This window comes from Ambystoma mexicanum, chromosome 4q (assembly GCF_040938575.1).
Source record: "Ambystoma mexicanum isolate Mex_15411 chromosome 4q, UKY_AmexF1_1, whole genome shotgun sequence".
Lineage (NCBI taxonomy): Eukaryota > Metazoa > Chordata > Amphibia > Caudata > Ambystomatidae > Ambystoma > Ambystoma mexicanum.
In genome coordinates this window covers 1,268,308,088-1,268,323,360 of record NC_090928.1, presented here as the reverse complement: position 1 = coordinate 1,268,323,360, position 15,273 = coordinate 1,268,308,088, and the positions used below count along the sequence as shown (strand labels likewise).

The 15,273-nt window shown below is 47.9% G+C and overlaps 1 protein-coding gene across 2 annotated transcripts in view; it reads left to right on the top strand.

Moving 5' to 3' along the window:
- Positions 1-15,273, top strand: part of SRF (serum response factor) — a 532,155-nt gene that overhangs the window by 218,974 nt on the left and 297,908 nt on the right. The window contains exon 3 of one of the 2 annotated variants that reach the window (XM_069608882.1): positions 2,920-3,024. The exons of the other annotated variant lie outside the window; for it this stretch is intronic. Coding sequence (XP_069464983.1) covers positions 2,920-3,024 — 105 coding nt within the window. The remainder of the gene's footprint in view (positions 1-2,919; positions 3,025-15,273) is intronic. 2 annotated transcript variants of the gene reach the window in all.

Genomic DNA, 15,273 nt, shown 5'->3' with positions numbered 1-15,273 from the left:
TTAAAACTGTCCTATTGGTAGCACTAACATCTGCTAGGAGGGCGAGCGAGCTACAAGCTCTCTCCTGTAAACCCCCACATACAATTTTTCATAAAGACAAAGTTGTCCTACAGGTGAAGCCTAATTTCCTCCCAAAGATGGTTTCTGAATTCCACATCACTCATAAAATGACCTTACCTTCGTTCTACCCTCCTCCCCATCCGGTGAAAGAGGAAGAAAGGCTACATAGGCTGGAGCCTAGGCGAGCTCTCAGCTTTTACATCAGCAGAATGGCTAGGATCAGGCAAACAGACCAACTGTTTGTAGGATACTCAGGTCACAAGTTGGGACTACCCATAACAAAACAAACCATTTCCAGGTGGATTGTTTTGGCCATTTTGGAATGTTACAAACTCGCAGGGAAAGAGCCACCCCAAAATCTTAGGGCTCATTCAACCAGGGGTATCGCAGCCTCTTCGGCTCTCCAAAGAGGGGTACCGGTCCTAGACATATGTGCGGCTGCCACATGGTCGTCCGCACATACATTCACACAATTTTACAACCTGGATTCCTCCACTACTCAAGAGACCAGTTTTGGCTAGGCCGTATTGCATTCGGTCCATCCCTAAAGGGATACATAACATTCTCACTCCCACCTCCAATTACATGCCACTGCTATGGGAGTCTATCAAAGATAAAGAATATGTCGGAGGACACAATCCCTTCGAAGAACAAGTTACTTCTTACCTTGTAACGTTCTTTCGACGGAATGTTCCTCCGACGTATTCCTCATCGCCCCTCCCATCCATCCCCGCAGTAATACTTCCCTTGTGGTTGCAGCTTACGCTCCTTCAAGGTCAATAACCAATTCAGGCATGACTTTTCTTATGCTACAAAACGGAACTGAGCAACGGACGCAGCGCGTGGCTATTTATGAGCATGGTGACGTCGGCGCCGATACGGTGGCTGTCGAGGGTCATCGACTCGGCGGACGTCGACGCGCAGCGCCCTCTACAGAAAAAATTTCCGAGGCCAGCAAGCTGGAAACGTATTATCAAAGATAAGGAATACGTCGGAGCAAAATCCCGTCGAAAGAACGTTACAAGGTAAGAAGTAACTTGTTCTTTGGGGTGAGAAAACACCATGTTGCATATTGAACTTCCCAGGACATTTGAAATTCGGATCAAGAGACTATACAATTATTTGGGAAACTTTGATATTTCATGAGACTTGTTTGACGCCGTCCGCCTAATCCCTCTGGTTCCTATATACCCAGAGGATCTGCATCCCCACCTTTATGTGACAGTGACTACTCTCGAAGTACAGATGATGCAGTGTTCCAAAACATTTCTGATGGCAACGCTCTGACTAATACCTAGACACACTGGCTGCTTCCGACTAGAAATAACTGGTGATGCCTTCCCTTGATCCCCTGGGCACAGCCAAGCAGGAAGGCCGACTTGAACCTCTATTGCCCAGTCCATCTACAAATCTGGCACAAAATGCAGAACCACTTGCTACTGATCAAGCTGCAAGGGTCTGTAGTTACCAACCAAGGCAAAAACCAAATAAGCTATAGCCCAATGAAATACAAAATTAACATGGACTATCTCGTATGGGAACTGCTGCTGCTGGGTATAGTGTGCCCCACCAGCACGTGAGGTGCGTCAACTGCGAAATGGGCAGATCCACTAGTTTGTACCCCCATCTCCAGTAGTGCCCCTTATGGCACATTAGGTGCTGCATTCCATTGTCTTCATAGCAATTCCTTATGTTTGAAGATTACCTCAAACAGACTGCAGGAAAACTCACATTGTAGTGACAGTGTTGACTGATAGCTGTTGGAAATAAAATAAACCCTATTTCAATCTCCTGATGGTTGTAGAACTATTGAGGTGCCTTTTATTAAATAAGTCCCAACTTTTACTTTAGGCCTTGTAATTCTTGTGTGCTGCATTGCTTCAGAATCATTTAACTAGGCAGACGTTAATCTTCCAATTCCATGTATGGGAGAATGAATCCCAGGTGAACCTATTCTCAAGGCCTTTGATACTGGTGAAGTACAAGCTGTCAAACCTGATGAAGTCCCAGTGGACCTTTAACCCACAGAATGTTAATTTCCGGATCCACATTGCTTACACAAATCTGCATCAATACCTTTTTCTTGCCTTTAACAACATATAAAGTATATATTTTCATTACAGCCCTAAACATGGTGTCTAGCTAATGTTGCCTTGACCGTTGTCTGCATTCTATGACAAAGATCCGTGGAGCTAACCTCCATTGAAAGGGGAAAAGGGCTCCTGTTACTATTCCCAAGTCGACCATCTTTATTGCATTTTTTGGAGGTGGGAAACATTGTTCTGTGTGGGGAAACTGGTGTCTTCTACCCACTCTTCCCACCCCAAACAAACATTAGTACCCCAGACACTTCCCTGTTGGCTATTGGCAGTCATGCTTTCAGTGGGGAGCGGTTAACCAACCGGTTAAACCTGCCACTGTGCAATTAATTACTAATACATGTGTGTGTGTGTACATTCCTACAGTCAAAGTAATAATGTTCACCTGCATTTTTGTTTTCTGTTCTGCTGGCTACCTTTAGCATACACAAGGAAAGATTAAGTATTTACTTTTTTTCCAATGTATGGGAAGATAAGGTTACACTTTTTACCAGGGCATGGAGTTTAGTCTGTAAAATGCCTATCCTTCCAACTTGTCATTTATTTTTTTATGTATTCATTTGTCACATGATTGGTTTCCACAGTTGGTGTTAAAATGGTAAAATGGTAATTATATTGCTGTCAAATATTTCTAAAATGGTTTAGACCACCACTTGTTTTTTTTTTTTTTTTTAGCAATGCTTAAAGGCCATGTGCATAGAAAATATTCTTTTAACTGGTCGATTTCTTTACAAAGGGATCAATATTCTGTCATTACCAGATTTTCATCGGAGAAGCCAGTCTTGAGTCTTCGTCGATAGCACAGGATCGGGCTGTAGAAGTAGGACGTTGGTGGAGTGGCATGTGTTCCAATGCATTCAATGGGGTATTTGTCATGTTTTAGACGAATATCGTTCACATTATTTTTCTAATGTTAGTGTGGCAGCCTGATATTCTAGGTTTGATGTTTGTGCTTTGAAGATGTGCACATTTGAGTTCTGTTGCCTTAAGATTTCAAAATACTAGGTAACAAAAATGTACTAGCATTCTTGTTATAAACTGCATCTCATTGCTGACATAACTTTCTGATAGATTGCCTTCGCTCATAGATGCCTCATCTCTTTAGACGCAGTCACATCAAACCTTTGCAAGGACATGTCTGATCTGACTTTCAAACCTTTTTGTGGCTTGGTGAACAGCCGTCAACAGTATCTTTTAAAAGTGCCTAAAAGTATGAAAAAAATGAATTGGTGTTATATAGATTCACCCGGTACAGACCCATATAATGGGATATTGCCCACCTGATGGGTGGGTTTCAGCCATTGGATACACTTATGGGTGATTTGCAGGTTTAGCATGGTGCAATCAGATTGGCTTGCTTCTTTGGTGCAGCGGTGGAAATGATAAACGATGTCTCAGAAGCTTGCATATACTGTGCATCTGAGATACATTTGGGCCAAAATGTGATTAAAAAATGTGCCAGTGAGCTGGCCTACTATAAGAGCAATCTGTGCAATTGTTGCTCTCGTACAGTATGTACAGATTTTCCTCCATCTGACAGGAGTTTTGGGAGCTGAATGCAGGGATCGAAATTAGGATTTGTTGACCAGGACCAAAAAGCAACTCATGGGTATCTGGCATCACCCGTTACCCAGGAGATACCTCTCGGGAACCAGGATCCAGTCCATAGCGCACAGCAACACATTTGCACAAGATGCAAAATCTAACAGTCCATTACATTTCGTATAATATGGTTTAAATGTCCCTTGGGTGAGTTCTTTATTCACCTTTTAAACATACCCCCAAATCTACAGTTAATATCACATAGCTATGCTTGAGTGGCACCACTTGTCTGGGGAGTGAAATGTAGCTCCTGGTAGCAGTTGTTTTTCAGCTAACCAGGAGCTAAATGGCTCCCAGCAATTTTCGAAACCTCTGAATGAAAACCCTACCCCAAGTCACAATTGTGTAATTTAAAATATGTGGTTGCCACCCAATCATTGGGAGTTGCTGCATTCAAACGTCACTGTTCTTCGTGGGCACAGATTGGACTACGCCTTATTCTCCTACTTCCTGTCCCCTTCCCTCCATGTTCATCCGAGTCCTCACAGGGATGGGACTGGAGCTGCCTAATATGTTCTCTTTCAAATTTGGAGCATTCAAGAGAGAGCTAGAGGGCGACTGGCAAAATGGCTGCATAGCTGCCACACCATCACCACCACCCCGAACCACACTGCAAGAGGCCCCCCACCACTAAATCCAGGCACACCAGGGAGTTGAGCAGCAGGCATGTCGCAACTAAGAGGATATATTTTCACACAGCCCTCAAATGTGTGGATGCTGGAAATCTATGTGCCTACTGGCGCTGGGATCTGTAAGAGTCCGATTTATAGGGGTATGCGCAACTCCACTCCTGTGTCAAAATCTCTAATTCTGTCCCTTACGCGTATAACTAAACTAGAGGGTTGTGTCAATGTTCTTGGCCCAGGAGAATGATTCCCTTCTCCTGGCTGGGCAGCACAGTTCTGGTTGTACGTTTTTAACCAAGTGGAATGACTCCCTAGTCTCAATACTCCCCAGACAAACGACTGTCAATCCTGTAACACTCTGTAACTGAAAAGTTCTGTTTCCTCACGCCAGGGGGAATGACTCCCTGTCCCTGGATCACACTATTCTGTGGTTTGATCTTTTTTACAGATTCAACTGCCAGGAGAAGAACTCCCTTCTCCTGGTATCTTGGTTTTACAGTCCCTTCACACTCTGCGGTACTGCCACGAGGAGAAGGCCGTTCTCTTTTCTTCTTTGTCCGTGGGTCCCAGACCTGTATTTCTCTATTCAGCTCATTGGGCAGACCTGTTTCACTGTCCTACCAAGTATTGTCACGAAGGAGATGAGTTACAAAGTCCTTTTGACTCTCTCAGGTTGTGGGGCTATGCACTGTCCCCTCTTTGGGACTCACCCCCCCCCCAACCCTACCCCTCTTCCAACCGCAATATTTATTTCTCTGGGGGTCTTTTACTGCCCCTATACAGATCTTTTATAACGCGCCTAATACCAGAGATTGCTTTCTAAGCGCAGGATTGGGATTCAAACCTGTGTTGTGCTGCGTTGTCTAGCTTTCAAGACAAATGTGTTGCCCCTGAGCTAGCCCCCATCACCATGTTGCTATTCTCATGTTGGGTTTCTAGGACACTTTCCCTTAAGTGCCAACATTCCCTTTGGACCCCACCAGCTGGCCTGGTTTCTTCCCTACCTTTTTAGGGAACGTCTTGGGGAAAGTCTGTCCTGGGACTCTTTCTTGGGCTTAGCAGTTCCTATGTGTACGTCTTTCTTCAGTCTGTGGCACCACAGCTGCTGGTTTCCTCCAGCGTTCTCGCCGTCTCTAGACCGTGCAATCCCTCGGCTTTCTCCGGTCTGGCTGTTCTTTCAGCCAACGTATAGGTGTTTACCCGTTGACCTGGTGGAGACGCTGGCTTCCCGCTGAAGGCGTCCCAGACTGCAGCCCTTACTTCGTCCGGCGCTCAACCGCCACCCGGTCCTCGCCTCGTCCAGGTATGGTCCCTCGTCCCTAGTCCATCTTCTGTTTTTATGTTGGTGTTAGTAGTGGCCTTTAGTGGAGAACTAGAATGCTCACACCTACTTTTGGTAGTGGTCTTCATAGTTCTTGGCCTCCTCTTTGTCCCAATCTTTGTGATACAAGTCTTACTTGGGTATTCTGGGCTCTTCTTTGTCTCAGTGGATCTTATGTCACTTGCTCTACCCAGGTACATGGGGGTGGTTGGGCATATTACTGGGATGTACCATAGGTGTAGATTGTCCCTAGATGTTTGCCCCCTATCCCCAGAGGGTGAGTCTCTCCCCATGAGATTCTCCCGCTGTGCACTACCCCAAGGGGGACTATCGGGTAGTGGCCTCATCTCTCTGTCCTCATGGGAAGGGGTGGTTCCTTAGGGAGAAGTGATGACATATAGGGATTTGTCACACCACCAAAGTTCCAAAACTCTTCTCCGGAGCTACTCAGAGATTCCAGAAGAAGAAATGGGTGGGGTTTTCTACTCCCGCTATTTTATTATTCCAAAAAAGACAGGTGGAATTCGACCAATATTGGATCTTTCAGATCTGAACCAATTTCTCTTGGTGGAATCCTTTCACATGGTAACTGTGCCTCAGGTTCTAGTAGCACTCCAGCATGACGACTGGATGGCATCTCCAGCGCTTCAAAATGCATATTTTCATATTCCCATTTTGAATGAACACTGTCAATACCTGAGGTTTACCATAGGGAAGGTACACTACCAATACACCTTTCTCCCGTTCGGGCTGAATTGTACCCCCATAATTTTCATCAAGGTTCTGGGTGCTCTAGCAGCTTACGTACGGTTGAAGAAGGTTGATCTCTTCTCTAAACTGGACGGCTGGTTGATAAAAGCCAACCTGGTGGTACCAAAGACTCTTGGGGCTGATGGCTTCTTGCATCTAGTGCCCCTCGCAAGACTACAAATGAGTATCCAATGGCATCTGGCCATCAGCTGGAATTAACTGTCGGCCCTCAGAGCTCAGATACCAGTACTGAATCATGTTCAATAATCCTTGCATTGATGGAACATTTCGTGAATCTTTTCATTGTTCTTCCTTTTCAAACTCCCCACCGTCACATCGTGGTTACGATGGATTTGTCAGAATATGTTCCATCGTCGTGCCCCACCCAATAAGGGAGGAGTCAGTCGTAATGGTCACCTGAGGGGGAGGGCTCCTGAAAAGGCGCACCCACCGACAGATTGCTGGAAGAAGACCACCAAAGGAGACATGACATATAGGTTGGAACCGAAATCATTTTGGTGTCCGGGTCCACCGCCTGGAGCCAGGAGCTCCGAAGAGCCAACTGCGTGAGTCGCATCTTCAGGTTTTCGACCTGTGGTCGCACCAAGACAGACAATTTCTCATGAATTATCTGGAACTTCTCCAGCATTGGATCTTTGATGGATTCACATGCTTAGAATATTCCCGTCGTCAGGCTGGGAATCCTCGGTAAGTTTTATATAGACATTTACCATAGGAAAAATTCCGACACTTTTGTGTCCTATCTACGTCATTTTGGGCCGCACACGCTGGCGCCACTAGGACGTAGGGGTATATATAGCTCCGCCCCCGCGACTCCCTCAGATTTCAACCGTCTTCCAAAGTGGTGGGATTACCTCGCGTATCTGCTATTTGGTTAGGTTGTACTTTCTACTTCTGCGACTGTTTGTTCTTCTCAAGAGAATGTCTGGAAAGGCGTTGTTTCGTCCGTGTGCTACGTGCGGCCTTAAGAAGGTGTACGAAGGGGATGGTCATATGGACTGCATTTACTGCCTTCATCCTCACCACACGGTGGACCCTTGTGAAATCTGTCAGGGTTTCTCCCGGAAAACCCTCAAAGATCGAAAAAGACGCCTGGTCGATTGGCTCAATGACGGAGCGGGTGCGTACCCGGCATCGGAGGTGGGCTCCACGGCCTCAAAAAGTAAGTCGGAATCCCGGACGAAGAAGGCACGTGCTGCCGAAAAACAAACCTCGGAGTCGGCCGAAAAACGACCCTCGGAGAAAAATTCGGAGAAACATTCGTAGGCGGCCTCCTCTTCACACAAGGCGCCGTCTTCTTCCTCCTCATCTAAAAAGGAGAGAAAAGAACCATCTAAATCCTCCTCAGGAGACCGTCATAAATCTACCTTGAGTGGAGAGGCCGCGGCCAGCAAGTCGGCCCCAAAAGCGGCGGGAACACCTCAAGGCCCTGCGCCACTGGCTTCGCCGACGACCCGCTCGTCGACGGCTCCTCCCACATGTCAGACTGCGGCGGTAGGAAACGTATCGTCGACGGTGGTCACGTCGATGGGATGGCAACCGGAGGTTTTCGATCCCGTCCCGCCGGAGGCCCTGCTTTAACCAGAGGCGACTTTCTCCATCTCGTCGGCTGACGAGGAACGCGACACGGTTGCGCGCCCAACCAATCTGGGTCTGCAGCCCACCAGCGCGATGTCTCTCTTGGGTGTGGGTTCCATCCCTACTACCTCATCATTACTGAACCCCCAGGCGGTTCTGTCCTTGGAGGTGCTAAATACGCTACAGAAACTATTACAGCGTTTGGACACACAAATACCCCAGCCTGGGGCCCCGACATGGATACAGTCTATGCCATTCGTCGACGAGCCGGGCCCGGCTCCTCGCAAGGCGACCAGGATTACGGCCGAATCCCACGCGCCGGAAGATTGCCCTACCCTGCAAGAAGAAGAACTACAGGACTCTGACCGTGAGAGATCAGGTTCAGACATCTCACTATCCCCCTCAAGGGACCCAACTTCGGACTCTGAAGCAGAGATGGAAGCTCAGAGAAGCCCGGCACAGCCATCGCCACCTGACGACGTGGGTGCATTCCATGCCATGATGAGTAAGGCGTGTTCGGAGTTTGGCCTAGTACCTGAAGAGGAGAAAAAGGATTGTTTTCTTTTTGATCATATGGGCAAGAGAAGGAAATCCATATTCGCCATCCCGAATTTGGATCATGTCTGGCAAGAGGGCCTGAAGACCATGCGGCACCAGTTCTCTGAACCGGCAGTGAAAGGTCGTTTGGAGAAGTTCAAGGCTCCGGAATCGACTACCAAGTGCCTGACGTCTCAACCTTTGCCGGAGTCGGTGGTATCTACGGCGGCGGCTAGAAAGGCCAGGTCTCAACATAAATGCACGACCCCTCCAGACAACGAGGCTAGGAGAAAGGACGCTTTCGGCAAGGAGGTGCTGTCCGTCGGCGCGACTACAGTTGAAGCAGCCAACTCCTTGGCGATTATGTCTAGGTATAACAGGGAAATGTGGCACCTATTTTGGAGCATTTGCCCGAGGAACATAGAAAGTCCACCAAGTTGCTAGTGCGGGAAGGAGAGGAGGCCTCCAACCATGCTATAAACATTGCCGTCGACCTAGCCGAGTCCGGTTTTAAGCAAATCAATAATGGCGTAGTTCTACATAGGCAAGCCTGGCTCAAGTGCACTACGTTCAGACCGGAGGTGCAATATAAAGTCTTGGATATGCCGTGTGAAGGGGAGCAACTGTTCGGTGAAAAAGTTGATGAGGCCTTGAAGGGCATGAAAGAGGATACTGACACGGCACGGTCACTCGGAGCTCTCCAGAGTGGTAGGAATTTTCGTTCCTTTCGTCCTTTCAGAGGGGCCTCTGGTAACTCCCGGTTTGGACCATCTAGAGACCGAGGTTTCAGCAGACCCTCCTACTCGTCCCAAGGCTACAGGCGTGCGGCCCAATCTTCTCATAGAGGCAGAGATTACCAAACCTCCAGACGGCGGGGTGCCTACCCTTCGTCGACGAAAGATAAACAAACCAAGAACCAACAATAACATGTTTAAAGACGTCCTGGGGAGCCGAGTATCTCGTCACATCGGTGAGTGGGAGCGCATAACAGACCGACGGGTCTTGGACACGATTCATCTGGGCCACTCTCTACAGTTAAAGGGCAAGCCACCACACATTCCACCGGTGTTCTCGGCCCAGCCCCACCTTCAAATACTACTACAGGAGGTGGCGCTTATGCTGCAGAAAGGGGCTATAGAACAGGTCCCGGTGGCAGAAAAAGGACAGGGAGTGTACTCCCAGTACTTTGTCGTCAAGAAACCAAATGGGAAAATGGCGTCCCATTCTGGATCTACGAGCACTCAACAAACTGCTCAAGAATTTAAAATTCAAAATGCTTACGCTCCAGGAGGTTATCCGATCGATACAACCCAGAGATTATTTGTCGTCGCTAGACCTTCAGGATGCATACTTCCATATCCCGATCTGTCGACGACGACAAAAGATTTCTGCGGTTCGTCGTCGGACGAACCCACTATCAGTTCAAGGTCCTCCCGTTCAGACTAAAATCTTTCACCAAATGTCTGGCTCCAATAGCAGCCTAGTTAAGAAAGGAAGGTCACCATGTGTACCCTTATTTGGACGACTGGCGAGTGAGGATTGTCTCCGGAAAGGGCACAAGAAAGCCTAGGTGCCACCATGTCCCTCCTACAACGTTTGGGCTTTGCAGTGAACTTCGACAAGTCCTCATTAAAGCCATCAAGGACCTTGGTCTTTTTGGGGGTAGAGTTCCACACACAATCGGGGCTGGTGAGGCCATCCCTCGAAAGGATTCGCAAACTGCAACAAAAGGCATCGGAATGGAAGGTCGACACCAGAGTGTCAGTGCGAAGGTACATGTCCCTGCTGGGGACCATGTCGTCCTGCATACCCTTGATCGACAATTGTCACCTCTTCATGAGGCCTCTTTAGGAATTCTTGACGGATCGATGGGCACAGATTCAAGGGCGCTGGTCGGACAAGTTGACCATCAACGGCCAGCTCGTGCAGGCTCTTCAATGGTGGAGAATTTCCATACATCTGACGAAGGGAATGCCCCTGCTGGAACCTGCGTTCCAGAGGACAGTGGTGACGGATGCTTCTCTAACTGGGTGGGGAGCTCATCTGGGGTCCCTACAGGTTCAGGGTCGTTGGTCATCGGAAGAATCCGCCCTTCACATCAATCTGCTAGAGTTGAGGGCGGTGCGTTGGGCCCTGAAATCCTTTCTACCACAGATAAAGGGCTCAGTGGTGAGAATCATGACAGACAACACGACAACAATGTTTTATCTACGAAAGCAGGGAGGAACTCGCTCCAGGATCCTGTCGACGGAAGCCCAGGAGATCTGGCATTGGGCCCTGCAACACGACAAACATCTGTTGGCGTTCCACTTACCAGGAGTAAAAAATTTGCAAGCAGACGCTCTCAGCAGGGAGATGAATCGTCTACACGAATGGGAACTGAACGACCAACAACTGCACCGTGTTTTTGCGAAATGGGGTCATCCGGCCCTCGATCTCTTTGCGACGAGAGACAACAAGAAATGCTCACAATACGCGAGCAGGTGGCCACAACAAGACTCGCTAAGGGACGCGTTCTCCTTCTCGTGAACAGGCAAGTTTCTGTATGCTTCCCCCCCATTTCCTCTCATCCGTCAGACTCTGCAATGGATCCACAGATATCCATGTCGGGTGATCCTGGTGGCCCCGTATTGGGCCAGACAAGTGTGGTTCTCCGATCTACTTCACCTTTCAGCGGCAGAACCAATGAGGTTCCAGAAGATCCCCAACCTTCTGTCTCAGGAGAAAGGGGTTGTTTGGCATCACGACCCGGACAGCCTCAGTCTGACGGCCTGGCTCCTGATTTCTCCGAGTTTGGTGCGTTAGCGATTCCAGCAAATTGCCCTTGCAGCTTGCAAAATGCGACGACACCTTCCACGAACGCTGCATATTCATACAAATGGAAAAGGTTCTGCATATGGTGCGCAGGTCAACCAGGTTTGGTCCCGCTGACGATCACACCGGAACAGCTCCTACCATACTTGTTGCTCCTGGCTAAAAACGGTTTGTCTGTTTCATCCATAAAGGTGCATCTGGCTGCCATCTCGAGATTTACTCGGAAGAGACATTCAACTCCATGGTTCATTGACCGCCTAGTTAAACACTTCCTTAAAGGGTTGTTTCGAGCCTTTCCTCCCACAAAGAAGTTTCCTCCGATCTGGAGTCTAAACCTGGTTCTGGCAGCCCTGATGAAACCCCCTTTTGAACCAATGTCGTCGACATTAAATTTTTTGTCTTGGAAATTGGCTTTCCTGGTGGCCATTACTTCAGCTCGACGTCTGTCAGAAATACAAGCTTTAGTGATCGACCCTCCGTATTTGAGGTTTTTCAGTAATAAAGTTGTGCTGGCCACTAACCCGCATTTCATAGCTAGCGTGCCTTCCATGTTCCATAAACACGCTTCTATAGTGTTGCCTACATTTTTTCCAACACTGTCTTCGGTGGCGGAGAAGACTCTCCATACATTGGACGTGAAAAGAGCTTTAAAATTTTATCTCCATTGCACTCAAAGCTTCAGAGACACGAGATAACTTTTCGTAGCTTATGGTCCTGCGGCTAAGGGTAAGGCGATCTGCAAACAAGGACTATCCAGATGGGTGTCTTTGGCCATTTCTTATTGTCATTCCAAGGCCGGAAGACCACTAGAAAAGCGTCCACGGGCCCATTCGACGAGATCTACATCGTCGACGGCGTTGTGGTCCGGAATTCCGCTGGGGGATATCTGCCAGGCGGCTTCCTGGTCGGTACCACACACGTTTACCCGGCATTACTGTCTCGCACAGCAACATGCTGAATATACACAGATGGGGCGTGCAGTACTACGTCACCTGTTCCAATAAGGTAAGCCCCAAGTGGGGGTTACACCCTTTGGCAACTATGCTTTAAAGTGTCGTGTCTTTCACTGTTAACATACTATAATGTAATGTGTTGCCATGGTAAATATGCATTGTGATTATTGTGATGTTGGTTTGCATACACGCCTCCAATGTTGGGGGATACTGCGATACAATCTATTCTAAGCATGTGAATCCATGAAAGATTCAATCCTGGAGAAGGAAATAGTTTCTTACCTGTAACTCCATTTCTCCAGCATTGGTATCTTTCATGGATTCGCATGCGCCCGCCTGCCTCCCCTGAGCATGCAAACTAGAGATCCCTCCCCTTACTACTTTGGGGGCCGAAATCTGAGGGAGCCGCGGGGGCGGGGCCATATATACACCTCTACGTCCTAGTGGCGCCGGTGTGCGCGGCCCAAAATGACATAGATGGGACACAAGTGTCGGAATTTTTCCTATGGAAAATGTCTATATAACTTACCGAGGATTCCCAGCCTGACGGGGAATATTCTAAGCATGTGAATCCATGAAACATACCAATGCTGGAGAAATGGAGTTACAGGTAAGAAACTATTCCCATCTTGGAGGGCAACAATGTGAAGATGTCAGCAACCATACTGGAGAAACTCTGGTTATGTAGGCCAATTACTGCTCTCCTGGAGAGATGGGGATTTCCCTTCTAATGGATTGTGTCCTCCCACGTATTCCTCATCGTATAATATCTCCATATCCATCTTCAGCTGCTTTGGAAAGTTTTTCCAGCAGAGGGCACTGCACGTTGGTGCCTTCGTCTCGATGTCCCTCGGAGGCCTCTGTCTTGATGTCGGTGTCCTTGATAGAATTAAGCGCATGCAGCGACCCTTGGCTTCAGTTCCGTTTTTCCGCAAAAGATATCGCTTCGGATATGGTGCTCTTCGGTTTCCTACGAGAATTTTCGAGTAAAAATCTTAACAAATGTCATCATCAGTGTCTTGGACTCTGGGATAGGGTTTTAAGTGCCACGATTAGGGGGCGAAGATGTGTCTGTGGTGCCTCAGTTGCTCTCACGCTACCTTTGACTGTAAGCCCTGCCTATCGATGATGGCGAAAGCACTGAAAGAGCGAAGAGGAAAATTATCGGCAGGTAGGTCAAAATCCCCTTCGACAACCCCGTCGAAAAAAGTCTTTAGACCAGTCGAGAAATATTTCTCCTTGTTGAAAGAAGACAAAATGATTGAGATCACGGTGTGGTTCTCACCGCTCATCTTCGCAACGTTCAAAGAACCTCCCCAAAACGGGTAAAATGCCCACAAAATCAGCCTCTACGGCTGTGTGGGAGAAGTTCGGCGTTAAACTGATGCAAGTATTTGAGAATGCAGCCTTCACGCCCTCAAAGACTTATGAAAGCCATGCCCCGGTTGAAAAATTTGACAAGAATAAGGGCAAAACCTGTGCGCCATCGGGCCCAGGAGGCAAAGCAAAATCTCCTTGGGAGCAGTCGAATGATCCGTCGAGTCAAATTTTCCTCGAGGAAGAAGTAATCGATGCCGAAAGAGTCGTCGACGGAACATGACAAGTCCTTGACGCTGAGTGTCGAAGCCGTCAACGGTGTCGAAGATTTTGGCGCCACCATAGACTCGAGAATTACAGAAAGTGTATACACCACTGCCAAGAAAGGATTTTTTTTTTGTCACTTTCTTTGGTTTATGAGGAAGCAGAACATTTCTCTGATGATTCACGACTTTTCTGTCTTCAGTATGGAACACCTGGGGTCCCTGAACACTTGTTATCATATGAATCAGGATTAATAAACGTACAGGATTCCCTTCAAAATGCAAGCAGACTAGATAACGTCCCCAGAATTAGAGTTTGGGAGACATGACCCTACTGACAATGCTGACGGGTCTTACAATTAATCTCCAGTGTGGTTGAATACATGTGATGGAAAAGACCCACACCAATATAAGAACAGGATGGTTTTACTGACATCCTAGATAAAGGACCCAAGGAGGATCATATTCTTCCTTTTCATGTGGCATTGCAAAGGAGAGTAAACACAAATTGGGAGACGCCAGAATAAATGACTATTCCACCAGACAGAGATGACACGCGTTACGCTTTGGCCAAGAACGCTTTCTGTGCTGAAAGCCCCTTAAGTCAGTGAATGCTACATGCACGTTTGCCAGATTCACTCATACTATTTGGTATTGTGTAGCAATGGCGGCTGAGCATATCCCCAAAGAGGGGGAAAGAAACAGATTTTTAAATCTAGTATGGGGTGGGTGGGGGGGGAGGAGGACACAATGTGCAAATCCCTCCAGACAGGTCTTGACACTGCTGACGGCATCAGCAGCGCCATGGCGGCTAGTACAGTAATGCGCATATTTGCCTGGTTAAAGTCTGGTTTTGCTCGAGATGTGCAATCCAGACTTCTTAACATACCCTTTGATGGCACACATGTATTTGATAACAAGGCTGACGAGAGCCTGGAGAAACTGCAGACCGCCAAAGCAGCAGCAAAATCTCTTGCTGCTGCTATTAGACAGCCACAAAACCACCCCACCGGCATGCCTTGGAGGGGTAGGTCCTTTCACTTTTAATCCTCAGTTTGAAGGGGGAGAGGATTGTCAAATCAAAGAGGTCACAAAGGATTTCCCTGTGTTGGACTAGGAAGAGGTACTAGGACTGCCCAGACAGTGGCTACTTTACCATCAGCCACTGCTCCAGCCACCTCAAAACCTCTCTGAGGTCTTGGTTCACAAGTGGGAGGCACTCCCACTGCATCTGAAAGAATGGCGAGGCATTACTTCAAATGCATGGGCACTGGAAACAGTTGCCCAGGGTTGCTGCCTTCCCTTTCTAAAAAAGCGTCGGAGCCATCCACC